General features: G+C 44.1%; 1 protein-coding gene across 2 annotated transcripts in view; it reads left to right on the plus strand.

Moving 5' to 3' along the window:
- LOC132831499 (ras-related C3 botulinum toxin substrate 1-like) overlaps window positions 1–21234 on the plus strand; it is a 28473-nt gene extending 7239 nt beyond the window's left edge. For both annotated transcript variants that reach the window (XM_060849676.1, XM_060849677.1), the window contains 4 exons: window positions 5279–5396; window positions 6970–7032; window positions 19331–19490; window positions 20461–21234. In XM_060849676.1, coding sequence (XP_060705659.1) covers window positions 5279–5396; window positions 6970–7032; window positions 19331–19490; window positions 20461–20588 — 469 coding nt within the window. In that variant the 3' untranslated portion in view covers window positions 20589–21234. The remainder of the gene's footprint in view (window positions 1–5278; window positions 5397–6969; window positions 7033–19330; window positions 19491–20460) is intronic.
- The last annotated feature ends 5815 nt before the right edge of the window (window positions 21235–27049 follow it).

A 27049-nucleotide genomic window follows, 5' to 3' on the forward strand; every position in this document is an offset into this window, starting at 1 on the left:
TCTCCAGCATCTGCAGTCCTCACTTTCTCTAGTCATGAAACCATTGCCAACTATCATAAATACACCTGGCGCACAAATGTCCTTCAGAGAGGGAAATCTGCTATCCTTACCTGGTCTGGCCTATGCGTGGCTCCAGAAGCACAGCAATTATGTGACTCTAAACTATCCTCTGGGTAACTATGGATGATCAATAATAGGAGTTGGGTGGTCATGTTGTGGCTGCATACAACTTTGGTGAGGCCACTTTTGGCATGCTGGATTGAGTTCTGGTCTCCCTGCTGGCGGAAGGATGATGTGAAACTTGAAAGGTTTCAGAAAGGATTTACAAGGATGTTACCGGGGTTGGAGAATTTGAGCTATAGGGAGAGGCTGAATAGGCTGAGTTTTTTTCCCCTGGAGCTTCAGAGGCTGAGGGGTGACCTTATAGAGAGTTGTAAAATTATGAGGGGCATGGGTAGGGTGAATAGCCAAGGTCTTTTCCTCAGGGTAGGGAAGTCCAAAAACACAGGGCACAGGTTTAAGGTGAAAAGGGAAAGATAAAAAAAGGGACTTCAGAAGCAATCTTTTCAGGCAGACGGTGATGTGTGTATGGAATGAGCTGCCAGAGGAAGTGGTGGAGGCTGGTACAATTACAACATTTAAAAGGCATCTGGATGGAGGGATTAGTAGGAAGGGTTTAGAGGGATATGGGCCAAATGTTCACAAATGAGACTAGATTTATCTAGGATATCTGGTTGGCATGAATGAGTTGGACCAAAACCTCTGTCTCCAAGCAGTACATCTCTATGACTATAATCTAATGCATGACTTAATGCTTAATACTAAAAAATTAAGAATATTCATAAGAATTTCAAAGCTTTTAAATCCTTTCCAGTATTCATTCCGTTATAAAAACAAAATTTGATCCAAAAAACCATGTCAAACATGGCTGCTCCTTTAATAGACATTTTTAATTATCAATAAAATGTTAACTCAGCCTCACTTTACCAATTAAGTGCTTTGGGAGATTTTGCAACTTAGCCAAGCATTTAGTCTGACCGTTCCTCTAATAACAGCTTTTGGAAATAGCAACTGTTATAGACCAGACCAAACTCCTGCAAAACACACCAAGGAGATAGCCTAGACTCTAACTTTTATCTTATTTAAAGGCAAGTGTAAGATGTTGCATTCCAGATGGGATTCAATTGGTCAAACTAGTAGGCTTTGAACAAAACAGATGTTATTCTTATACCACAGTTAAAACACAAACAAAAAATAAGAATTGTTTTAATTTTAACTCTGTACAAATGCTTAACAAAACAATATATCATGTAACTACTACTCATCAACTCTTTCAGTGTAGCAGCATCCCATAAGCATGCCCTTGGCAAAAGCAAATTCAGCAATACAGAACTGTGCTACGTCCAGTCTAGGAAGAAGTACCAAATGAGTCTAGCAGCAGAGTCAGAACTCTAGCTTTTTGTAGCAATAGTTGGAGAGCTATCTCTAGCAGCTTCAAGTCCAAAAGACCCAACTTCAACAACTGAAAGCAAAATTAAATCCCTCCCTGGGTTTGATTGAGCCTGACTCAACCCACTTATGCTTCTTGTTTTCTAAAAAAAACCAAAGCTATTTATGCTGCTTTTCATGGAGTAGACACCTAGGCACCAAATTTACAACATGCCCCTTCAAGAGAATCAGGAGAGACCAATCTCTCTTAAAGGCACATCTCATCACACGACAATGAACATCATTGAAACTGAAGAACCAGATAATCTCCACCAGTTTGTCTATCAATCAAAGTAAAACGTTTTGTTTTCAAACATAACTGACAGATCCAGCACTTTATTTTTATCATAACTAAAAACTGGGTATTTTAAGGACTTCAGATTGTGACACCTAAACAGAACTTATTTACCCTTCAAAAGCATTTACGATCATGCTATAAATTCATGACTACCAGACAATCGGCTCAGGATTTTGAAGAAATAGTCTGAACTCAGCACTAATTTCAAAATATCTTGCTTTCCCAACTGCACAATTCACATCTTGCTCCCTTTTCCTGTTGGAGAAAACGGAATCTTACAACAAAGGGCAAAAGGTCTTCTGCATCCGGGTCTCACCCTTCATGCTTAAGTGTGTCTGGAGCTGGCCCAAGATCTATCCCATAATCCCAACATTTGCATTTTAGCAAATTCACATATTGCCAATCTTTCCTGTGAGACCAACATTTCCACAAATTGTTTGAACTGGTCATAAATAGTGGGCAACAATGTCCTGGCCTTTAATTCATTCAGATTCCAGGGCAATGCCAAAGAATTGACCACTCTTAATGCTGATTGACATTAAAGTGAGTTTGCTTTGGAAGATCATTGCGCAGTCAATGAGTGACAAGAAATATGGTTACATCCTACAATATATAGCTCTTGGCACCAGCAGGATGCCATACATACTTGAACACCAGCAACACCAATGATATTTAAATGGAACCATCAAAATTCTGAACACAGGAATGTGTGACATAGGGAAAGAGTGGGCGGTTTGGAACTTTGAACCTGCTCCTCTTTCAGTAAGATCATCGATCATCTGGTTATGACCTACAGTCATAGAGTCATCCAGCACGGAAACAGATTCTTTGGTCTAACTGGTCCAGGCCAAACTTAATCCCAAACAAAGCTAGTCCCACCTGCCTGCTCCTGACCCATATCTCTCCAAACTTTACCTTTATCTACTCATGTAAACGTTGTAACTGTGCCCATATCCACCACTTCCTCTGGAAGTTCATTCCACATGAGAACCACTCTCTCTGTAAAAGATTTGCCTCTCGATCCTTTTTAAAATCTCCCTCCTCTCACCTTAACAGTATGCCCTCTAGTCTTGAAATTCCCCATCGTAGGAAAAAGATACCTGCCATTAAACCTATCCATTACCCCTCATGATTTTATAAATCTCTGTAAGTTCACCTCTCAACTTCCTACTCTCCAGTGAAAAATGTCCCAGTTTATCCAGCCTATCTCTATACCTCGTTTTCCACACCTGGCAACTTTCTGGTAAATCTCTACTGGACCGTCTCTAGCTTAATAATATCCTTCCTATAACTGGGTGACCAGAACTAGACAGAGTATTCTCTAAGAGGCCTTGCCAATCCCAATGCCTGGCCCAACCTCAACATGACTTCCCAAGCCCTGTATTCAAAGGACTGAGCAATGAAGGTGAGCATGCTAAACTCGTGCCTACATCTCAACACCACTTTCCTGTGTGTACTATATAACCCTTGATTTCATTGTCCTTCAAGAACCTATCTGACTCAACCTTTTGAAAACTTGACCTCCGATTGCCTTCTGGGGAAGAGAATTCCACACTCTAATGAACCTCTGACAGAAAACAAATGGACGCCTGTTACTCTTGAACTATAAGCCTTGGTTTTTGGCGTTCCCCACAAGAAGAAAGATCCACTTTGTATCCATCCAATTCTGTCACCTCAGGCTCTTATATGTTTCCAAAAAAAAAATCACTTCACATTTTCCTAAATGAAAGGTCTAACCTGGACCAGCTTTCTTCAGAAAATAAACCTGGTAAATGCAGGGTGGATAATTCACAGTGACTAGAGGGTCTAGAACCAAGGGTCACAGTCCAAGGGTGTAATGTAAGCCATTTAGGACTGAATTGAGGCAAAATCGTTTCACCCAGGAAGTGCTGACCTTGTGGAATTCGTTAGCCCAGAAAATAGTGGGGCCTAAACATTGAATATTTCCATGGAGTTAGATATAGTTCTTAGGGCTAAAGGGATCAAAAGTATGGAGGAGGAAGGGGGAACAGGAGACTGAATTGAATGATCAGCCATGATTATATTGAATGGTGGAGCAGACTGGATGGGCTGAATGGCCTACCTTTTTCTATGTTTCTCAGCCCTTCAAGCCAGGAATCAGTCTCAAGATCTGTGTTGGATAAGACAGGATCTGAAAGGGTAAATACTGAGGAGTGTCATGATGTGACATGTACTTGTAGGGATCCTGAAGGAGTGAGACCTGATGCTGAGTGCTTCTCCAGTGGAACAATGTCCATCATATCAAAGCAAGCCCATAACTAGTGGCGAACACACATTGAAATAAATTTGGTCAAATATGAGGGACTCGCCCAGTTTGACCCAGAAGTGGTTTCCCTCATTTACACCATATAAAGCAGGCCCTGTTGTTCCTTTCACTTAATGACGATGGTGACAGCAACCTTCACAGTTCAGTCAATGCAATGGGCAGTATGGCGGCTCAGTGGTTCGGACTGCAGCCTCTCAGCGCCAGGGACCCAGGTTTGATTCCATCCTCTGGTGACTGTCTGTGTGGAGTCTACACGTTCTCCCCGTGTCTGTGTGGGTTTCCTCCAGGTACTCTGGTTTCCTCACAAAGTTCCAAGATATGCAGGTTAGGTGGATTGGCCATGGGAAAGGCAGGGTTACAAGTAGGGGGTTCAATCTTCAGAGGGTTAGCATGGATTCTATGGACCAAATGGCCTGTTTTCCACACTGATTCTCTGAAGCTGACTAAGTACACTGTGCTGCAGATGTCCGATCGCCTGTACAGTCGCAGTATTTTCCATTTCTCTTGCAATGTCTGGCAACATTCCATCGGCCTTTGAGGGCACTGTCCCTTCTGTGACAGTCTGGTTACTCATCAAGCACCAGCTGCACCCAGTTCCCTTTTCAAGTAAGTATAGGAGCTGTTTCTATTATACAAAGGGAAAGGATGTGCATTTATATAGCACCTTTCACAACTTTAGGATATCTCAAAAGCTTGACACTCAGTACAGTGCAAGCATAGTTGACTGTTGTAAGGTTGCAATATAGTAAGGTAGTAAGGTTGTAATATTGAAGCCAGTTTGAAACAAGATCCCAGAAACAGACTGCTATTTATTCTGAATTTGGTCCAGGGATAAATATTAGTCAGTACACCAGGGAAAGTTCTTCTTCTTGAAAATGCTGGCATTGAAACATTTGTGTCCAGCTGAGAGGCCAGACATGATGAGCGCTGGGTTTAATGACTTATTTAAAAATCAGCGCCTCCTAGAGTCCAGGAGTCCCATTGGTATTGCTCTTTGGTGTCAGGCCAGATGTGGTGCTCACTCACCTCCCTCATGTGGGGCTTTAACCTATGACCTTCTGACTCAGTGATGCGAGCGCTACACATTGAGCCAAAACTGACACCCACATCAAAATCCTGCCCTGGGTTATTGACCTGGAGCTGCTGAGGCCAAATTAATCTCATTTTGTTTTGGTCTGACATCTTTTTACTGTCTTCCCCGACAGCTTTGACAACTACTCGACCTCTGTGACCGTCGATGGCCACGCTGTGAACCTGGGATTGTGGGACACAGCTGGTCAGGAAGACTATGACAAGCTGCGACCTCTCTCCTACCCTCAAACTGTAAGGATACTTCCACAGAAAACCTGTCACTCTCTTTCTGTCTTTTTACAAGAGAGCGGGAGGACTAATTACTTCATTAAATAAGTGTATTGCCAATAGTATGGGGTTGATCCTCATGCATGAGGTAGGCCTTGGGCCTAACTTCTTGCCTTATTCAGCAGTGATAGGGGATGTGATGGCCTAATGGTATTATTGCTAGACTATTATCCCAATGATCCAGATAATGTTCTGGGGATCTGGGTTCAGGTCCCACCAGGGCAGATGGAGGGAATTTGAATCCAATGAAAGTCTGGACTTAAGAGCCTAATGATGGCCATGAAATTGTTGGGGGGTGGAGAGTGGGAACTCCAGCTGGTTCACTAATGCTCTTTATTTGGAAGTACTGGAGTGGACAGAGTCACTTGACACCAGGTTATAGCCCAACAGGTTTATTTGAAGTCACAACCTTTCAGAGCACTGCTCCTTCTTGAGGTGAGGTTACACTTCACCTGAAGAAAGAGCAGCGCTCCAAAAGCTTGTGTTTTCAAATAAACCTGTTGGGCTATAACCTGGTGTCATCTGACTTCTGATAATGCCTTTTATTGAGGAAAACTGCTGTCCTTAACTAATGTGTGACTCCAGACCACACAACAACACGGCTGACCCTTAACTGCCATCTGGGCAATAAATTATAGCCTAGCCAGCGATGCTGTGAACGAATAAAACAAAAATATGATATAAGTCATGATTAATAATTGTTAGACTGGAGTATACCCTGGTCTGGCAATGCCCTGCAGAGACCAGGCTACCCAGATATCTTGGATCCCTGCTGTGACTGTGATCAGACAAAAGCTGTGGAAAGTGTGATTCCAATGGCACATACCCTCCCTCCCTAGAATCAGATTCTTGGTGAACTTTGGACTTGCTTGCATCTTAGATGAGCAAGCTTTACATTTGTGAATAATCGTTCCTTGGGAACATGGTGAGCATGGGTGGCAAGGCCAGCACTTATTAAAATGGTGGAAATCATAGTTAACACATTCCAGGGTTTTGATGCAGAAATACCACTCCAGATTGTAAACCTTATAATCATATTTGACTTTGGAGAGGGTGCAAGAATTGGTTTATCAGGATGCTGCCTGGATTGGAGGGTATGCGCTGTAAGGAGAAGGCTTGAACAGTGGAGGCCAAGATGAGACTTGATAGAACTGTATAAAATTATGAGAAGAACAGAGAGGGTTGACCCTTTTTCCCAAGAGTTGAGATGTCTAATACTCGGGGGCATGCGTTTAAGGTGTGAAGGTGAGAGTTCAAAGGAGGTGTGAGGGGCAAGTGGTAGGTGTCTGGAACATGCTGCCAGGGGTGGAGGTGGAGGCAGGTACAATATGGGCATTTAAGGGGCTTTTAGATAAGTACATGAATATGCAAGAAACGGAGAGATATGGACCAAGGGCAGGCATGATGCTCTGCACAACATCATGGGCTGTTCCTGTGCTGTACTGTTCTCTATTGTATGTCCTATAGTTTGACACAAAGCTGAGTAGAATGGAACTGAGGACCACTCAGCTAATTGTTGGACTTTATTCTTTTCCAGGATGTTTTTGTGATCTGCTTTTCACTTGTCAGTCCTGCTTCTTTCCAGAACGTACGTGTCAAGGTAAGTCCTGGGGGATAGTTCAGAAGAAATGAGCACTGCCATTAATCACACCTTGCACCAGAATGTTCAAGTCCAAGCCCACTTCTCTGCTTTCCTTTTCAAATATTTTCCTTAGCTTCAATCAATGGCTGGTGGAAAAATGCAACTTGTGATTGTGGTTCTACGTTAGAAAGGCCATGTAAATGCAAAGTGTTGTTGTTGTGGCACAGTTCAAATTTCCTTGACTCTAAAACGCCAAATAATATATCTCACGATTCGCCTGCTACGAAAATTAATCTTCCTTTATGCATTCTTAACAATCCATTCTCAGCTCCAATGAAGTCAATGCCAAGTCTCCTGCATTGTAAACCCTAGCTGTTGTTCCAGTGTTAGACTTTAGAAAGGTCTTTTACACCCCTTGGGTTGAATACAGTCTCCAAACACTTATTATAACATCTCTGAACAGATTGGTTAGGAAATATTTATCAAACCTGACAAATGTAGTCTGAGCAATAACTGATCTGCTCAGTATAGTCAAGGCTTCTCATAGGTAGTGTCTGACTGTCATGGTAAAGTGACACATTTTGTTTTAATGACCAGATCCAGATAGCAAGTTTGGAGCTACAGTAGATCTTCGGCCTGTTCTGATATTTAGTAAGATCAAGACTGATCTGACCATGCCCATTTCTGATGCTCTTTGACTCCTTCATCAGTCAAGAAGCTCTGCATTAAAAGTACTCCGAATGGTGAGGAAGGCACTTGGTACAGAGCCGAGGGGTTGGGATGTCATGCTGTGGCTGTGCACGACATTGGTTAAGCCACTTTTGGAATATTGCATTGAATTCTGGTCTCCTTGCTATCAGGAAAATGTTGTGAAACTTGAAAGGGTTCGGAAAAGATTTACAAGAATGTTGCTAGGGTTGGAGGGCTTGAGCTGTTGAGAGGCTGAATAGACTGGGGCTGTTTTCCCTGGAGTGTTGGAGGCTGAGGGGTGACCTGATAGAGGTTTATAAAATCATGAGGGGCATGGATAGGATAAATAGACAAGGTCTTTTCCCCAGGGTAGGGGTGTCCAAAATCAGAGGGCAGAGGTTTAAGATGAGAGGGAAAAGATATAAAAGGGACCTAAGGGGCAGCATTTTCACTCAGAAGGTGGCGCATGTATGGAATGAGCTGCCAGAGGATGTGGTGGAGGCTGGTACAATTACAACATTTAAAAGGTATCTGGATGGGTGCATGAATAGGAAGGGTTTGGAGGGATATGGGCCAAATGCTGGCAAATGGGACTAGATTAATTTAGAAATATTTGGTCGGCATGAATGAGTTGGACGAAAGGGTCTTTTTTTGTGCTGTACATCTCTATGACTCTAGCCAGTGGTCCAGCCTTCAGGGAAGAGAGTTAGAACATAGAACATAGAAGGATACAGCGCAGTACAGGCCCTTCGGCCCTCGATGTTGCGCCGACCGAATCCTACCTAACCTATACTAGCCCAATAACTTCCAAATGCCTATCCAATGCCCGCTTAAATGACCATAAAGAAGGAGAGTTCACCACTGATACGGGCAGGGCATTCCATGAACTCACAACCCGCTGTGTGAAGAGTTGCAGAGGATCATGGTCCTTGGAGAGAAAGAATCCATTCCCATCGTAGACAGGAGAACCTTTGAAACTGTGTCTGACAGTTCCGCTCTATTGCACAAGGATCCTCTCAGCATCCACCCAATTAAGTTTTCTCAGGATCATATTATAAGTAAAGTATAGTTGCATAGTCCCAGAGGACCATCGGACTTCTTGCCCATTAAAGAGAGGGAGAGAGAGATGACTGGTTTTGAGTTTAACCGGAGGGTTACCATATCTCAGGCAAAGGATATTGTTAAGAAGAAGGTCACCCTTTATTCTTCTAAACTCCAATAGATACAGGTCCAACCTGTCCACATTTCCTCAGAAGATACACCTTGCCCAGAACCATGTTCATGGACTGCTCATAGAGTCATGCAGCATGGAAACAGACCCTCTCTTGAATGAATCTTTTCATAGTTGAGAATGTGTTGCCGGAAAAGCACAGCAGATCAGGCAGCATCCGAGGAGCAGGAGAGTTGACGTTTCGGGCCGGAGCCCTTCAGCAGGAATCATTCCTGATGAAAGGCTCTGGCCCAAAACGTCAATTTTCCTACTCCTCAGATGCTGCCTGATCTGCTGTGCTTTTCCAGCAACACATTCTCAACACTGGTCTCCAACATCTGCAGACTTCACTGTCTCCTGAATCTTTTCAGAACTGCTTCTAATACAGTAATGCCTTTTCTTGAATAAGGAATCCAAAATTGGACACTGTACTCTAGATGTAGTATCATCAGCTGTAGCAAAATACCTCTGCATTTCGATCCTTTTTTTTAACTCACTTGTGGGACTTGGGTGTCATTGGCCGGGCCAGCTTTTATTGCCCATCTCTAGTTGCCCTTGAGAAGGTGGGAGTGAGCTACCGTCTTGAATAGCTGCAGTCCATGTGCTGTAGGTTCACCAACAATGTCCTTAGGGAGGGAATTCTAGGATTTAGACCCTTGAACAGTGAAAGAACTGCAATATATTTCCAAGTCAGGATAGTGAGTGGCTGGCTCAGAAGGTGACTTGCAAGGGGTGGTGTTCCCATGTATCTGCTGCCCCTATCCTTCGAGATGGAAGTGGGTTTGGAAGGGGCTATCTGAGGATCTTTGGTGAATTTCTGCGTTGCATCTTGTAGATGGTACACCCTGCTGCTACTGAGTGTTGGTGCTAGAGTGAGTGGATGTTTGTGGATGTGGTGCCAATCAAGTGGGCTGCTTTGTCCTGGATAGTATTGAGCTTCTTGAGTGTTGTTGGAGCTGCACCCATCCTGGCAAATGGGGAGTATTCCTTCACACTCCTGACTTATGCCTTATAGATGATGGAGGTGAGTTAATCACTGCAGTATTCCTAGCCTCTGATCTGCTCTTGTAGCTGCTGTATTTATGTGGTGAGTCTAGTTCAGTTTCTGGTCAATGGTAACCTCCAGGGTGTTGATGGGGGGCATTCAGTGATGGGAGCACCACTGGATTTCAAGGGACAGTGGTTAGATTGTCTCTTACTGGAGATGCTCATAGGCTGGCATTTGTGTGTTGCGAATGTTACTTGCCACTTGTCAGTCCAAATCTGGATATTGTCCAGATCTTGTTGCATTTGAACATGAACTTCTTCTGAACCTGAGAAACTGTGAATGGTACTGAGTACTGTGCAATCATCAGCGAATATCCCTACCTTTGACCGTATGATGGATGGAAGGTCATTGATGAAGCAAACTTGCGATGAATGCAATCATTCTGTGAACATTCCTAATCACTTGCTGCATCTGTCTACCAACTTATGATAAATGTGGACTTTGCAGGTAGTAGCAACTGTACAGTAAATTTGGTTCTTTTATTTTTAATGTAGTATGTTTTGTGATGAACTGAAAAACTGATGTTGCAGAATGGTTGGCCGTTAAAGAAGCCGTTGAAGTTGGTGATAATGATGATCAGGCAGTTTTCTGCAACGAGTCATTAACCCACAGAATTGGTTTTCCAATGGGAGATGCACATTGAAACTTCACCCTTTCTCTTCTACCTCTCTCCTACATCTATCCTTTGCAATCTGGACCCTTATAGTTTTAATGAGGAACTGCCCTTCTCAGTATCAGTAGGTTTACTAATTATAAAAACCGAAAGAACTGTTTGTGCTGGAAATCAGAAACCAAAACAGAAATCGCTGGAAACAGTCAGCAGGTCAGTCATCATCCGTGAAGAGAAATCAGAGTTAATTTCTTGGGTTCAGTGACCTTTCCTCAGAACTGATGAAAAAGTAGGTTTATACACAGAAGATTGGGAGGTGGGAGGAGTTAAGGGGTAAATGATAGGTGGGGATAGAGCCCGAAGAGAGAGAAGAACAGCAGAATGGACAAAGGAGTGGAAAACAATCCACTGAGGAGAATAAATAGCTACAAATGGGGACAATGAGTGGCTAACAGTATGTTGTGTGTAGTAGTAGAGCATTTAATAACAAGTGTGTGTGTGTGTGTGTGTGTGTTTGGGGGGGGGGTCGGGGGTAAGGACGTGTGTGAAGATGCTTCAAGCCCTAAAACTGTGTGAACCCAGAGTCCTGACCATCCGATCAAATTTCAGAACTCAGAAATGTTTTGTTCAACTTCTGATCCGTCTAATCGCCTTTCCATCAGCCTCGGGGAGCTTGCTTCTGGGTTCCTTTAGTTAGCCTCCCAGGCGTGTACATGAAAATGAAAGCTTCCTGAACAACTCCACTTCATTTGCATTCATAAGTTCAAACCACTCAGATTCTCCAGCTCCTCCTGTAACCTTGTCCAATCTTACGACCTTTCAGAAACCTTGATTCTCTCCAATTCAGGGATTCACTTTTGTCATTCCGCCAATAGCAGCTTTGCATAGAGATGTTTTTCAAAACTCATTCATACAATATGTCAAGATACATTACATAACAGTCCATACTTAACCTCACATAGAGTGCATAATATTTCTTACAATGCAGAAGGTTGATCTTTGAGTTTCCAGACTCTTAATGGATGCCCATAAACTCTAGAATGCCAGACATTAACCTGTGCAGCTCTCTTCCCTTCTTTAATACTCTTCTCTTTGATCAGCTGTTCTCATGTGTCCTTTGGTTTGGTGTCAAACATTGGTCACCTCAGAAGCAACATGGGATATGTGGGTGCTATATCAATGCATGTTGTTAGCCGGCATATTATAATTCAGAAACACTAATGGTTTCTAATGAAACACAGAACAGAAACCAAGTTATATTTCCATTTGCACAGTTTCACTCTATTTGCATTTTACCAGATAAGACCAAATACACAAGATATTATCTCTTTCAGGAAGTCTTCCATGGACAACAATGAGCATCTGCCTTCATTCTGAACTCTAACTAAATCCACTATTTTATTCAGGCTCAAGGACACAGAACACTTTCTCAGTGCATTTGCCCCAGGCATTAGTATTTGCATATCATATTCCCAGGTTAGGTATGGCAGGAGATAGATGCAAAGTTCATGTGTAAAATCGCACTCCCCACCTGCTTTCACATCCACTGTTCTTAAGGGATGAGTTAGTGAGCTCAGTATTGAATGTAGACAGCCACATTCCCTTCCCAGCAGAGAGGGTCAGTTGGCTGGACAGCTGGCTTGCACCATGGAGCTAACATCACAGTACAGGTTCAATTCCTGCTGTGGCTGAGGTTACCAGGAAGATCCTGTTTCCTGACCTCTCTCTCCCCTCACTTGAGCTCTGGTAGCACTCAGGTTAAACTTTCACTAGTTGTCTCCTGCTCTCAAATACATTAGTAACCCAGAGGTCTTCTGGGACTATGAGGATTTACCCACTAGGCACAGTTGTGTTCGTCTTACGGGGAGAAAGTGAAGATTGCAGATACTGGAGAATCAGAGTCGAAAGTGCAGGGCTGGAAAAACACAGCAGATCAGGCAGCATCTGAAGAGCAGGAGAGTCGACGTTTCGGACATAAGCCCTTCATCAGGAATGTATGTTCAGCTTACCTTTGATTCTTAGAACAGTCAGAAGTGGGGTTACAAACTTCACTTGGTTGCATTTGTGGAGATGTTATCATGTGACCTTCCACATCTAATTATCCCATCAAACCTTTTTCTTCCCCATCTGCGATATTTTTTTCAGCAATGAAAGAGTTTCCAGAGGAAATTGAAAGATGAATTCCTCTGACTGCTGTTTTAATAGCCCAGTGTTTTTGTTTCCCTGGTTGTCTCCAAGAGATGGTCAGGAGATGATCCTGGAAGCTCTTGGAAAATCCTGGAGAATTGACATCCTGGGTCAGAAGAGATTTACGTTATGCTCTTATTGCCTCTTTGGTGAAGGGATAATCAGCCTGGGTTCCATGTCTTCATTGCTGTCCAATTTGCTGGAGGTACAAAGGTGGGGCGGCATGGTGGCTCAGTGGTTAGCACTGCTGCCTCACAGCACCAGGGACCCAGGTTCAATTCTGGCCTCGGGCAACTGTTGGTGTGGAGTTTGCACATTCGCCCGTGTCGGCGTGGGTTTCCTCTGGGTGCTCCTGTTTCCTCCCACAGTCCAAAGGTGTACAGGTTAGGTAAATTGGCCATGCTAAATTGCCCCTAGTGTTAGGTGGATTAGTCAGGGGTAAATATGTGGGAGTGGGTTTCTCTTCGAAGGGTCAATGTGGACTTGTTGGGTGGAAGGGCCTGTTTCCGCACTGTAGGTAATCTAATCTAATCTAATGTGGGTGTCAGGGATCGATGACAATGTCTATCACGCCATGAATTGTGTGGTCAAAATAACCAGCCAACACCTATAGGACAGACATGGATAGATTTGTGAATGTGGTGCTGGAAAAGCACAGCGTGTCAGGCAGCATCCGAGGAAAGGGAGAATCGATGTTTCGGGCATCAGCCCTTCATCAGGAATGAGGCTTGTGGGCAAGGCGGTGGTGGGGGGGGGAGGTGGTGGGTGTGGCTGAAAGATAAATGGGAGGGGGGTGGAGGTGCAGGGTAAGTTGCTGGGAATACAATAGGTTGATGAAGGTGGGGAGAAGATGATAGGTCGAAGAGAAGGGTGGAGCAGATAGATGGGAAAGATGATGGACAGGTCAAGGGGTGTTGGATGCTTGGGAGTGGGATAAGATGAGGGGGAGGGAAATTGAGGAAACTGGTGAAATCCACATTAATCCTGTGTGGTTGCAGGGTCCCAAGGTCGAAAGTGAGGCTTTCTTCCTCCAGGCGTCGGGTGGTCAGGGTTTGGCAATGGGGAAGGCCCAGGGCCTGCATATATTTGATGCTGCGAGGGGGTGGTGGAGTTGAAATGTTCAGCCATGGGGCAGTGAGGTTGGTTGGTGCGAGTATCCCAGATTGGATGTCTGGGCACAGAAACGTGCGTGGTTAAAACATACCTGCTTGAAAAGAAAAGTGAGGCCTTTGAAGAGTGTTCTTGAGTTTCTAGTTGATTCCACAGAGTGCCCACAATGTTGACTTATGTTCACTGAGATGAAGTTACCACAGTATTCTCCCGTAAGTCTGCAAGGAGGGTTACTACTCACCTTCCGTTCGGCAGCTCTCTTGAGGGTGTTCTTTCTCTTTGCAAGTTTTGTTTGTTTCAATTTGCATATGATGTTCAGAAATCCTGGATAAGTTGGCAGGGGAGGAAGAAAATGCAAATACCAACTGGAATTTGAATATGAGTTTTGCTTTGCCCTGCATTGGTTTCCTCAGATTGTTTCTGCGCTACAGACAAAACAATCCAGCTCTTTCCAACAGGAAATCAGCTCCAGTTTGGATAATTGCAACAGGATGTTGTGAAGTTATGAGGAGAGGTTACAAAATGTAAACATGTTCTCCTTGGAGTAGAGCAAGTTAAGAGCTGAGCCGAATAAGACTTTTCCAGTCGAGTTTCACAGAGGAGGGAGAGGAAGATTATTCCCTGTGGGGTAAAGGGTAATGATTAGATATGGAGGATTTAAGATCACTCTCAAAGGGTCTAAAGGGTAGATTAGGTATTTCAATAACAGATTTAGAAGAGGTGTGAGGAAAGACTTTTTCATACAGAGGGTGATGAGAACCTGGAACTCATCTTCTGTGAGGATGATCGAGGCAGAAAACCCTCAGAGCATTTAAGAAGAATTTAGATGTACACTTGTGATGCCAAGGCAGACAAGGGTCAAGTGCTGGAAAATGGGGCGAGAATTGTTCGTTCCTTCTTTTTGATTGGCACAGACCTGATAGGCCAGAGAGCCTTTCTCTGTACTGTCGACCCATTTTACACAAAGAGGAATGTTGTCTCCGAGAGTGTTATCCGCATTTGGAATGGTTGCTCTGATAAGTGATGACAGCTGACCCCGTAGATCATTGTAAAGGAGACCTGGAGTAAGGCAAAAGGCTAGGATATAGGACTGAACAAAATGGCTCTTTCTTTGAACTAGATCAGGCACAATGGGGCAAATGGCCTTCCTCCATGCTATATGACTCTTTATACAGAAGCACAGATAAAGATTACAGTCAGCTGAAGGTCAGTTGGCTGGACAGTTGGCTTGCAAACATCAAAGTACAGGTTCAATTCCTGATGTGGCTGAGGTTACCAGGAAGACCCTGTTTCGGACCTCTCTCTCTCTTCCCTCAGGTGAGCTGTGGTAGCCTACCCAGCCACTCCTTGTAACTCATCAAGTTGCTACTATCCTGTGTACTTGAAGGTTGAGGTTGGAGTGTATGAAGTTTGGGTTGGAGGCAGCGTGTATTAAATAATTTAATTCTGCTCTGTAGATTATCTGCTGAGGCTGGAGAGTGGTGAGGAAAATGGAGAAGAGGGTTGCTGTATTGACTCACTGATATAACTCCACAGATGCCGGTATCCCCTCACCAAATCACCCTTTACTTCCATGTGGAGAGCCCTTGACACTGATCCAGTTTCCTCAGAGCCAGCTCTCAGAGTGAACAGGATATCTGATACTCCTGTTCTTATCTGTCAGCCAGGGAACCCTAATTGGACCAGGTTAACAGCCCCAATCAGGGAACTCATTCTGTATGGCTGACCTCATTACAATCACTGCATTCACCTTTTTTTGAACTCATTCTTCACTCAGTTATGATCCTCTGGTGGTTCCATTGATGAGGATCACAGCTGGCATATCATCGTGAAGTAGGTGTCGGATGAGGTTTGAGGACTGCCAAGAAGTTACACCATAAGCTTACAAAATTGACAGAGACTGAGGCTTTTACAATGTCAAGAGAGGCCCTGTCCAGTGGTTGCTGCTGTTCCTTTTCTTCAGTTGACAATACAATGAGGATCATGCCTGTGGTGAACGATGGAAATCTGAAACAATTGCAGAGATTGCTGGAGACAGGAGGATGAAGAGTCACATTGAATTCAAAACCTTAACTCTCTTTCTCTGTTCATGGATTAGATTAGATTAGATTAGATTACTTACAGTGTGGAAACAGGCCCTTTGGCCCAACAAGTCCACACCGACCCGCCGAAGCGCAACCCACCCATACCCCTACATTTACCCCTTACCTAACACTACGGGCAATTTAGCATGGCCAATTCACCTGACCCGCACATCTTTGGACTGTGGGAGGAAACCGGAGCACCCGGAGGAAACCCACGCAGACACGGGGAGAATGTGCAAACTCCACACAGTCAGTCGCCTGAGATCTCCATGTTCTCTGTTTGTTTTGTGTCTGTGATGCCTCACAATTGACAAAAATGGCAATGTGTCTCTGGAAGGAATTCTGCAGTCACTGGGAAATAAGAGGTGAGTCGAAAAATTAAAGTAAATGGAGAATATACTTTAGCTTGTCTGAGACAAAAAGTTTGTAAAACTCTACACCCGTTCAGCTTAGAGATTCTGATGGCACTAGCCTTGGCAATTGAATAGTTGATTGGAGATTCTTGATTCTGTCACGAGCTGAAAGACATTTGGCCAGTTTCCATCAACAGTGGCTTTATGACTTGTTTTCAGCAAACCAGGGATTGACTTCAAATGGAATCTTATTGGGGCCTGCATGATGTGTACTACACCGAGAATTCTGGGAGAAGTGGGTGAGGAATTGGGCGAGGTCTCTCTTGACATCAGGAGCAGCTCATCACACCTGCGACAGATTGTCGCTGTTGAGGCCAGATTCTCTGCAGGGTGCTCTGAATTTCCTAGTTACTGGGCTTACCACTTGTTGTCAATCTTAATAAGTACAAATCTCTCCTCATGCACATGCAGCTTCTTCTCCAACTGCCAGCAGTGAGGAAACTAGGTGGCAACAATTCCCAATGTGAAAATCAAAGTGGGAATCTAATGACTCCAGCTTGCCACTTGTTCCTCCGAGCTGTCATCTCAGACACCCGGCTACAACGTCTCCACGCTCCATCCACACGTGTGTCAATGGGCCCTGGCAACTGATGCCTGCCAATCTAATGGGTCAGGGAGTCTTTCTGATCGACAGGATGCTTCTGCAGTTTACAGCTGCCCTCTGGAGAATGCCAACAACTGGCAAATAAACTCCGAAACCAGCGAGGTCACTCTGCACACAGGGTCAGGTGCCCAGCTCATGGACTGAGCCAGGCTGCATCTCCTGTTTATTCGCTCGCTGTCTGAATGCTCACTCTTCTTGGGCCTACCTGACGCTCACGCCATCCCTACCTGGTCTGTCTGTCCTTTGCCCTCCCACACAGAGCTACCAGGCTGACATTCTTTCCAAGAGAAAGTGAGGACTGCAGATGCTGGAGATCAGAGTCGAGAGTGTGGCACTGGAAAAGAACAGCTGGTCAGGCAGCAACCGAGGAGCAGGAGAGTCGATGTTTCGAGCATAAGCTCTTCATAGTGGCATTCCTTCTGTCTTGCCATACCATTTAGCACAGACACAAAGCCAGGAAGCTTGCCATTACTGTCAGCAGGTCTACATCCGTCTCAAGGGAGCCAACCTTCAGGTTAAGGGGGCAGTATGTTAAGGGGCAGACTCCGATATCAGTCCAGAAGCATGGGCATGGTCAGTTGGCCATTGGAATGGTTGGAGCTGAGTGCCTTTCCTCACAGAGGCTGAGGAGCTGAAAGCCAATCAGTCTGGCATCTGTCTTGGCTCTTTCTACCCTGTTTTCCACTGGAACCAAATAAAGGGAGGGACTGAGTGAGATGGCAGTGGCTGGAAAAGCTGGGTAGTGCTGATGCAGGTGTTGGAAAGGTGGTCAGTCGTCCTGTGATGGTAAGTAGGCATCAAAGGGGGCATGCAGGGTTAGTGTTTTGTGGGCGAGGGTTGGGTGGGTGAGAGCGAGTGAGGAAAATGTTGGAGGCAATAGCGAGAGTGGTAGAATACAACTTTTGATGGGAGGTGGGTACAGTGGTTGGGAAGGACTGGGTGTGGGGGAGCAGAGAACAGATAATGGCACTTATCCTGTTGGAGGAGAGAAGGTCATAGAGTTATAGAGATGTACAGCATGGAAACAGACTCTTCGGTCCAACCCATCCATGCCGACCAGATATCCCAACCCAATCTAGTCCCACCTGCCAGCACCCGGCCCATATCCCTCCAAACCCTTCCTATTCCTATACCCATCCAAATGCCTTTTAAATGTTGCAATTGTACCAGCCTCCACCACATCCTCTGGCAGCTCATTCCATACACGTACCACCCTCTGTGTGAAAAAGTTGCCCCTTAGGTCTCTTTTATATCTTTCCCCTCTCACCCTAAACCTATGCCCTCTAGTTCTGGACTTCCCCACCCCAGGGAAAATACTTTGTCTATTTATCCTATCCATGCCCCTCATAATTTTGTAAACCTCTATAAGGTCACCCCTCAGCCTCTGAGGCTACAGGGAAAACAGCCCCAGCCTGTTCAGCCTCTCCCTATAGCTCAAATCCTCTAACCCTGGCAACATCCTTGTAAATCTTTTCTGAATCCTTTCAAGTTTCACAACATCTTTCCAATAGGAAGGAGACCAGAATTTCACGCAATATTCCAACAGTGGCCTGACCAGTGTCCTGTACAGCCACAACATGACCTCCCAACTCCAGTACTCTATACTCTGACCAATAAAAGAAAGCATACCAAACACCTTCTTCACTATCCTATCTACGTGCGATTCCACTTTCAAGGAACTATGAACCTGCACTCCATGGTCTTTTTGTTCAGCAACACTCCCTAGGACCTTACCATTAAGTGTATAAGTCCTGCTAAGGTTTGCTTTCCCAAAATGCAGCACCTTGCATTTATCTGAATTAAACTCCATCTGCCACTTCTCAGCCCATTTGGCCTGGCATTCCCGCAGTCACCTGAGGCCACAATGATCTAGGTAGCAAAACCACGCTGACAAGGTCTGATGGCGTGGCATTCTCTGCTGGTCCTGGGATAAATTCGACACTATTCCATCCACCAGGATCTCCAGGACCCTATCTATAAAGTGATTCCCCCTAATCTGTCATGTCCCAATCATAGAATGTCATGTCTGAAGAGGGTCAAGGGGTGTCTAGTGAAAATTCTTAGCTGTGTCCCTCCCGAACACGCTTTAGTCCATTGGCTATTCCATGCTTCCTCTTGGGATTCAGTGTAACCCACATGAGGCTTTTAGCAAACAATTGAATTTATAGCCTCAGCCAGCTTTTGACATCTATTTCTTTCTTTTCAAAAGACCCAGTTGTATGTAAAAGTTCACTTCCTTGTAAGTCATGCAGCATGATGATCCGTTGTCATAACAGCTATGAAAATTGCTATTATAGTGTAAGCCATGTAAATATAGTTAGTAATTTTCCCATTTTTCTTTCCCCTTTCTCCTCATGTAGTGGTACCCTGAAGTGAAGCGGCACTGCCCCAATGCTCCCATCATCCTCGTGGGCACCAAGCTTGATTTACGCGATGACAAAGAAACCATCGAGAAACTGAAAGAGAGGAACCAAGTCCCTGTTACCCATGAGGAAGGCTTACAGATAGCAAAGGAGATCGGTAAGTGATGTTCTTGCTGGAGGAGAGCATGGTCCTTTACACCAAGTTGACCATTGGCAGTCTCCTAAGTGATAATAAGGCCATGGTGTGCTTTGTGGTTATCTGCAAACAGAGTTTTCCATTCTGGAAAGCTAGTTGGTGAAGGATGATACTGGAGTCAATCATTAGACTCTTAATTCCAGAATTTTACAATAAATATTGAATTCAAATTTCTCCATCTACCATTGCAGAATTCAAACCCAGATCCCTGGGGGACCTATGGTGCAGTGATGGTTTAGATTACTTACAGTGTGGAAACAGACCCTTCAGCCCAACAAGTCCACGCCGAAGCGCAACCCACCCATACCCCCAACCTAACACTGCGGACAATTTAGCATGACCAATTCACCTGATCTGCACATCTTTGGACTGTGGGAGGGAACCGGAGTACCCGGAGGAAACCCACGCAGACACGGGGAGAATGTGCAAACTCCACACAGTCAGTCGCCTGAGTCAGGAATTGAACCTGAGTCTCTGGCGCTGTGAGGCAGCAGTGCTAACCACTGTGCCACCGTGCTGCCCAGAGGTGTCCCTACCTCTGAGGTAGGAAGCCTCAGTTCACATCACACCTGCACCAGAGGTGTGTCACAATATCCCTGGATATTTTGATTCAAATCCCTGTCATAGTATGTCTGAATAGGTTGATTAAAAATAACAAAACGCAGAGCCTCATAGCATTACCAGGGCCTGTTGTGGATTAATTGAGTCGTGATTATACCAATAGGCCACCGCCTCTGCCACTCTCTAGGTGAATGGGCCTAACTTGACCATCTGCCATCCATATCATGGACATGTAGGCCTCAGGCTCACAACTGTCCATCAGTCCATTACAGGAAAGATTTCCTGAAGTGCATGAGGAGAACCTGATTAAAAAAAATAAACAGAAGACAAACACTGAAAAATGTTTCTTTCTTATTTTCAATTTGCACAGGAGCTGCAAAGTTTATTGAAAGCTCGGCCTACAAACAGAAGGGCCTAAAGACAATATTTGATGAGGCTATTCGTGCTGTGATCTTCCAACCTGTGCAGAAGAGAAGGATACCCTGCTGTATTCTGTAGAATAAATATCAAGAGGTTCTTTTTTTTTAATGAGTTAAATCTCTGGCCTTTTCTGAGACATGGAGTGACCACAATAGAGTTTGGAATCGATTGGAATTTTCGTTGTCAACTTTTCTCCCTGCGTACAGCTGTGAAGGAGACTATGCGCTCTTCAATTAGTCCCACAATCCCCCCCCCCCCCCCCGCCTTTCTCTGCCCCATTGTTCAGCAATATTCTCCCCTTGTCCAATCCCTTTTCAAAGTTACTGTCGAATCTGCCTCCAGTCTCTAGTCATTTTCACTAATGTTCCTGTCACACAAGATCACTGACAGTGCCATTGGCCACGCTGGGAGGGAACGAGGCATTGAATTCTGTTGGGGAAAGCTTTCTTTTTCTCAATGGCACTGAGACTTGTGGTTCAAAGTTCAATGGTTAACAGGTAGGAAAAAGCTATGGTATAGAGAGCAGTTGGACAGTGCATTCAATCTCTCTGCCAATGACTCCACTAAACCTGATAGGTATAACATTTTTGTACGAACCCACATAGTCAGTGACCCCACTGAAGCAAGCAAAAAATATTTGACAAACCTGTGTTGTGTGATCCTTCTTAAATTCCGAATTAATGTTTTACCTTGATTGCTAATGGTTGAGCATTTTATTCACTTACCTGCTGTTTCTCGAAATAAAGTTTACAGAGCAAAAAAAAAAGTTTGACCAAATATTCAGTAGTGCAGTTGTTCCATTAACTTGGACAAATTCAAATTTACTTTGTTCACATTTTCTGAGAATTCTGTTTTATGCCACAGTATTTCCATTCGGATACCTACATTGCTAGACTCATGTTATCGGACAATTTAGCAATTCGTTAGTGCACTTTGACTGGCTGGGACTATGCTGTACTTTGTGTTATAACAATTGCTGGCAGAGCCAAATATCCATTATCTTTGTGTATTGTCTCATTTGGTTAAAGGGAATGCAATGCTGCTGTGCTGGGCGGAGTGTATGTGAAATGCTCAGGGCTCCAGGCAACAATGGTCAATAGCTCGTTTACAAAGCACTTTGTCACCCTCTAACAATGAGAGGAAGGAACTGCAGGGTAGCCTGTATCATATCTGCACTGAGCCTGTCTTTAGACTGAGAAAGCTTCTTGCATAAGATGGTCAGGCCACATGAATTTTGTCTGTTGACCCAAATTTGTTTTTTCCTGGAATGCGAGCCTGCAGATAGAGTTTATCCCTTGAGGAGGTGCCACTCTGCGTCAAGTATGGCTGACCTAGAGATGAGTCCTCTCTTGGTAGCCACTGTAGGCCTTCTCATCACAAAGCCAGATTATGAGCTTGTGTTCAAGACAGGATGGTTGAGGGAAGGGCAAAGCTAAGAACAGTCTTCAAGATAACACTATTATTTATTATACATTTTATAATAGAAGTTTTTAAAATCATGAGGGACATGGATAGAGTGATTAGACAAGGTCTTTTTATCCCAGAGTAGGGGAGTCCAAAAGTTGAGGGCATAGGTTTAGGGTGATAAAGATATAAAAGAAAGATATAAAAGAGACCAAAGGACCAAGTTTTTCACCCAGAGGGTGGTGTGTGTATGGAATGAGCTGCCAGGGAAGTGGTGGAAGCTGGTACACTTACAGCATTTCAAAGGCATCTAGATGGGTATATGAATAGGAAGGGTTTAGAGGGATATGGGCAAATACCGGGAAATGGGATAGATTAATTTAGGATATCTGATCGGCATCAATGAGTTGGACCGAAGGATCTGTTTCTGTACTGCACATCTCTATGACTCTGTGGCTCAATAATAGTGTTATGGCCAGACTCTGGGCAGTTCCAGTTGGCATATGCAGACTGGGTGAGGAGAGATGAACTGTCCCGTCTTCTTTACTCACCCCCTCAGTTGGTTGCCATAGGGTTCACTGAAAAGCAGACCCATTCCCTTGTGGATACCCTTTCCCCTGACAATGTAGATGATGGCAGAAAACTTCAAAGGGATATTGATAGACTCAGTGAATGGACAAAACTGTGGCAGATGGCATTCAATCTAAGCATGGATTAGGTTACCCATTTGAATCGAGCAAGGATATATCAGGGGATTTTCAAGTTGGTTCGAAGTATAATATAATGAATGTCCAAAAGTATTTTGGGGACTGAGATGTATAGATAGAATTGTAAGTCATAGAGTTGTGCAGCACAGAAACAGACCCTTCGGTCACACTTGTCCATACCAAACAGGTATCCTAAATTAATCTAGTCCCATTTTCCAGCATTTGGCCTATATCCCTCTAAACCCTTCCTATTTGTATACCATCCAGATGCCTTTTAAATGTTGTAATTGTACCAACCTCCACCACTTCCTCTGGCAGCTCATTCCATCCACACGCCATTCTGTGTGAAAAATGTTGCCCCCTTAGGTCCCTTTTAAATCTTTCCCCACTAATGTTAAACCTATGCCCCCTAGTTTTGGACTCCCCTACCCTGGGAAAAAGACCTTGGCTATTCAACCTATCCAAGCCCTTATGATTTTACAAACCTCTATAAGATCACCCGTCAGCCTCTGGGGGAGAAAAGCCCTAGCCTGTTCAGCCTCTCCCTATATCAAACCCTCTTTAAAATGCTATGAACATTTTAGGTGCAGAAAATAATCTAGAAAGCTAATGGAATGCTGTCCCTCATATCAGAGAACTGGACTACTAGGGTGTAGAAGTTATGCTGCAGATGTACAAATCCCTGGTTAGACCCCATTTGGAGCACTGTGAGCAGATCTGGGCACTACACCTAGGAAGGATATAGTGTCCTCAGAAGGAATATAATATATGCTTACAAACATGATATCTGGACTTCAGGGGTTGAGTTATGAGGAGAATTTAAGCCTTTTATCTCCAGAATTTAAAAGGTCAAGGGGTGATCTGATGGAAGTCCTCAAGATATAAATAGGAAAAGACAGGGTAGATAAAGGTAAACTATTTGGGAATTCAAGGATGAGGGGCATAGAATGAGAATTAGGGCCAGACTGTACAAGAGGGATATAGGGAAGTTATACACACAAAGGGCGGGAGATGTTTGGAGCTATCTTTCACAGACTGCAGTGGATGCTGGATCAGTTGTTTATTTTAAATCTGCGCTAGATACTTTTTTTTAATGCAAAGGTATTAAGGGATAGGGGCCAAAGGCAGGAACATCAAGCATGGTCTCACTGAATGGCTTTACAGGCTTGAGGGACTGAATGGCCTTTTTCTGTTGCTATGTTCCTGAACCAAATGAGCTTATATTTTCAAGGAAGTCATTTTAAGCAAGCTTTCAAAGAGTGAGTTTATTAATCACTGAAACATAACAAGGAAAGTGTTTTGATGGCATGGGACTTGAATTTTGCTGAAAAAGACACATGTTGTTGAGGTTTGTTGTCCTGCACTCATTGGGACAATTGATAAGAATACTAATGCAAAGGAGACCATTGTATGTCAGTGTAGAATGCTGTTCCATTTTGCGCTGGCTTTCCTGTGGATTGTTCTGATGAGAACAAGATGAAAAATGTGCCTTTTTCCTGCAGTATACAGTAATGATGGTAGATGGAGGACCATATCCATGGGCACAGTATATCTGGGCCAGCGAAGGAATAAGGAAATGAAGGGAAACAAGACCATTTGGTTATGTTTTTATTCCGGGCCTGGTGAAAAGTTGGTGAGTTTGGGAACCGTGACAGGGGGATCTGACGCGGCTTCGATTACAGACTACTTGTCAACTTTATCACGTAAGGAGTTGGAGGTCAAGGAGAGGGAGGTGGCTAAAGGTGAGGGAACTGAGAGAAGGAATGCACTGTGACATTCAGTAAGTTCTCTCTTTCTTATCGCACATGAGGAAACCTATCAAAAAATTTAAAACATGCATCACTACAGATCTCTTCAGGCTCTGGCTGGGATAACTATCCTCATTGATTTTGACATGTTCACTGCCACAGGAAGCAGTTGAAGACAAAACATTGAATGTTTTCAAGAAAGAGTTAGATATAATTCTAAGGGTTAAGGCAATCAATGGTCATGGGGCAAAATGGGTATAGGGTACTGAGTTGGACAATCAGCCATGATCATACTGAATGGAGTGCAGGCTTGAGGGGCCGAATGGCCTACTTCTGCTCCTATTTTCTCTGCTTAGAAGGAAACTGTTGTTTCTCGTCTGAGTGTCAGGTAAAACTGTAATGAGTCCCCAATAATTTAGTTGTATTAAACTACGTTTTGTGGGGTTTGGAATGGATTGGAGAGGGTTGATCCACTTGTTTCCCATTGTCCCACCCTTGCCCCTGTCTCCCTTCCAGAAACTGGGCAGGACAAACTAAAATCAACCCCAGGAACAGGTAAGTACAAATTGTAGCTGATGGACTATGTCTCTGAGCATAGACGCTCAGGTCATGAGAACGCAATCATGGGGAGGGACACACATTGAGGGAGGGGTCAGCTTTTGAATGAAATGTTAAACTAAGGCCCTGTCTACTTCTTCAGGTGGATGTAAAGATTTCCATTGCCACTAATTTAACAAGAAATAGGAGAATTATCCTCGATATACTGGCCTCACACAGAGTACTTATTGTGGAGTCGGTTAGCTCATTTGGCTGGATGACTGGCTTTTGACGTAGAGTGACTTGGATTCAATTCCTGTATCAACTGAGGGCACTGTGAAATGCTAGCTTCTTAACCTTTCACCTCACCTGAGGTGCGGTGACCCTCAGGTTAAAACCAGCCATCTATCTTTCTCTAATGAGATCTCTGGGACGGTGGTGATTTTACTGACCAAAAATGTATCCCTCAACTAGTGACACTGTAGACAGTTTATCTAATCGTTATCACACTGCTTGTTTGTGAGAACAAGCACAATTGGCTGCTATGTCTAATCAATGACTAGCCTCTGTAAATACTTCGCCAGCTCTGCACGTTTGTAAGTTGTGAAAGGTGCTGGTTTTAAAATGGAAAGTAAACAATGAGTTGCACCTTCTGGGAAGCAAAAACAAAAACAGAAATTACTGGAGCAACTCGGCAGATCTGGTAACATCTGTGAAGAAAAACCAGTGTCGAAATCTCAAGCTCAGTGAATTCTATTAGCAGCCCACAAATGTGCAGGTTAGGTTAATTGGCCATGCTAAATTGCCCATAGTGTTATGTGAGAAAGTGAGGTCTGCAGATGCTGGAGATCAGAGCTGAAAATGTGTTGCTTGAAAAGCGCAGCAGGTCAGGCAGCATCCAAGGAACAGGAAATTCGACGTTTCGGGCATAAGCCCTTCATCAGGAATGAGTAAAGGGCTAGATGTAGGGGAATGGATCTGGGTGGGTTGCTCTTTGGAGGGTTGGTGTGGACTTGTTGGGTTGAAGGTCCTGTTTCTGCACTGTAAGTAATCTAATCTAATCCAACCTGCTGAGTTTCTGCAGCAATTTTTGATTGCAAATTGTTCTTGCTTTTATTCCCGTCTGTGGCCTGGCTTAAACCCCACCCTCTGCCATCCCAGTTCTGGACTCTTGTCAAGCCACCTTTAAACAGTTTACTATTGGGAGCCATATCTTTAGCTGCACGGGCCCTCAGCACAGAGTTTCCTTTTCAGGCCTCATTGCCTGTCTTCTACCTTCTCCTTCTTAGAGAAATTCCCAAAAACCTGCCTCTTTGACCAGGATTTTGGTGGTCTGTCCTACTATCTCCTCATCTGAGGTGACTCAGGAGAAAGGATATTTCAGTTTACAACAGGTTCAACACAAATGCAAGAGTTTTTAACATCAATCTCTTTCAAGAGGCACTTCTGAGTTATACTGTTGCCATGGGGATAGTCATGTGAGCTACTTTAAATCAGAGAGATGATTTGAACTCTGAACCGCAACAAAGCTTTTATTGTCCGAGTATGTGCCCTTGGCATTTTTTTAATCACATGAATTCCTTCTCCTCAGAGTTTTTTCAACCACTACATGGCATAGCCATTTCCCAACTTTGCTGATCAACTTTCCAAATAATGGCCCAGAGACGGTCACTAATGAGATCATCCAATGACACAAACAAAGCACCCTCATTGATTGGTCTGAAACATAGACAAAAATTCAAGGCTTTTTTTTTAATGCTGTCAAGGAATGAGAGGGTAGTGATTATAAAAGTGGAGGAAGTGAGGGCTGCAGATGCTGGAGGTCAGAGTTGAGAGTGTGGCGCTGGAAAAGCACAGCAGGTCAGGCAGCATCCGGGAAGCAGGAGAGTCGATGTTTCGGGCATGAGACCGTCATCAGGAAGGAATCATGTTGTAATGAGGTCAGCCAGTTGGACGTCATTGAATATGAGTTCCCTGATTGGGGCTGGTAATCTGTTCCAGTCAGAGAGCCCCGGCTCACAGAGCAGTGTCAGAACTGTCTAAAGAGACGGTACTAAAGTCAAGGACTATTCATGTGTGATTAAGGGTGACTTGTTGACAGTGTACAGGCCTCTGTGGATTTATTTCAGAGAGTGTTGCTGGC

This window comes from Hemiscyllium ocellatum, chromosome 33 (assembly GCF_020745735.1).
Source record: "Hemiscyllium ocellatum isolate sHemOce1 chromosome 33, sHemOce1.pat.X.cur, whole genome shotgun sequence".
NCBI lineage: Eukaryota > Metazoa > Chordata > Chondrichthyes > Orectolobiformes > Hemiscylliidae > Hemiscyllium > Hemiscyllium ocellatum.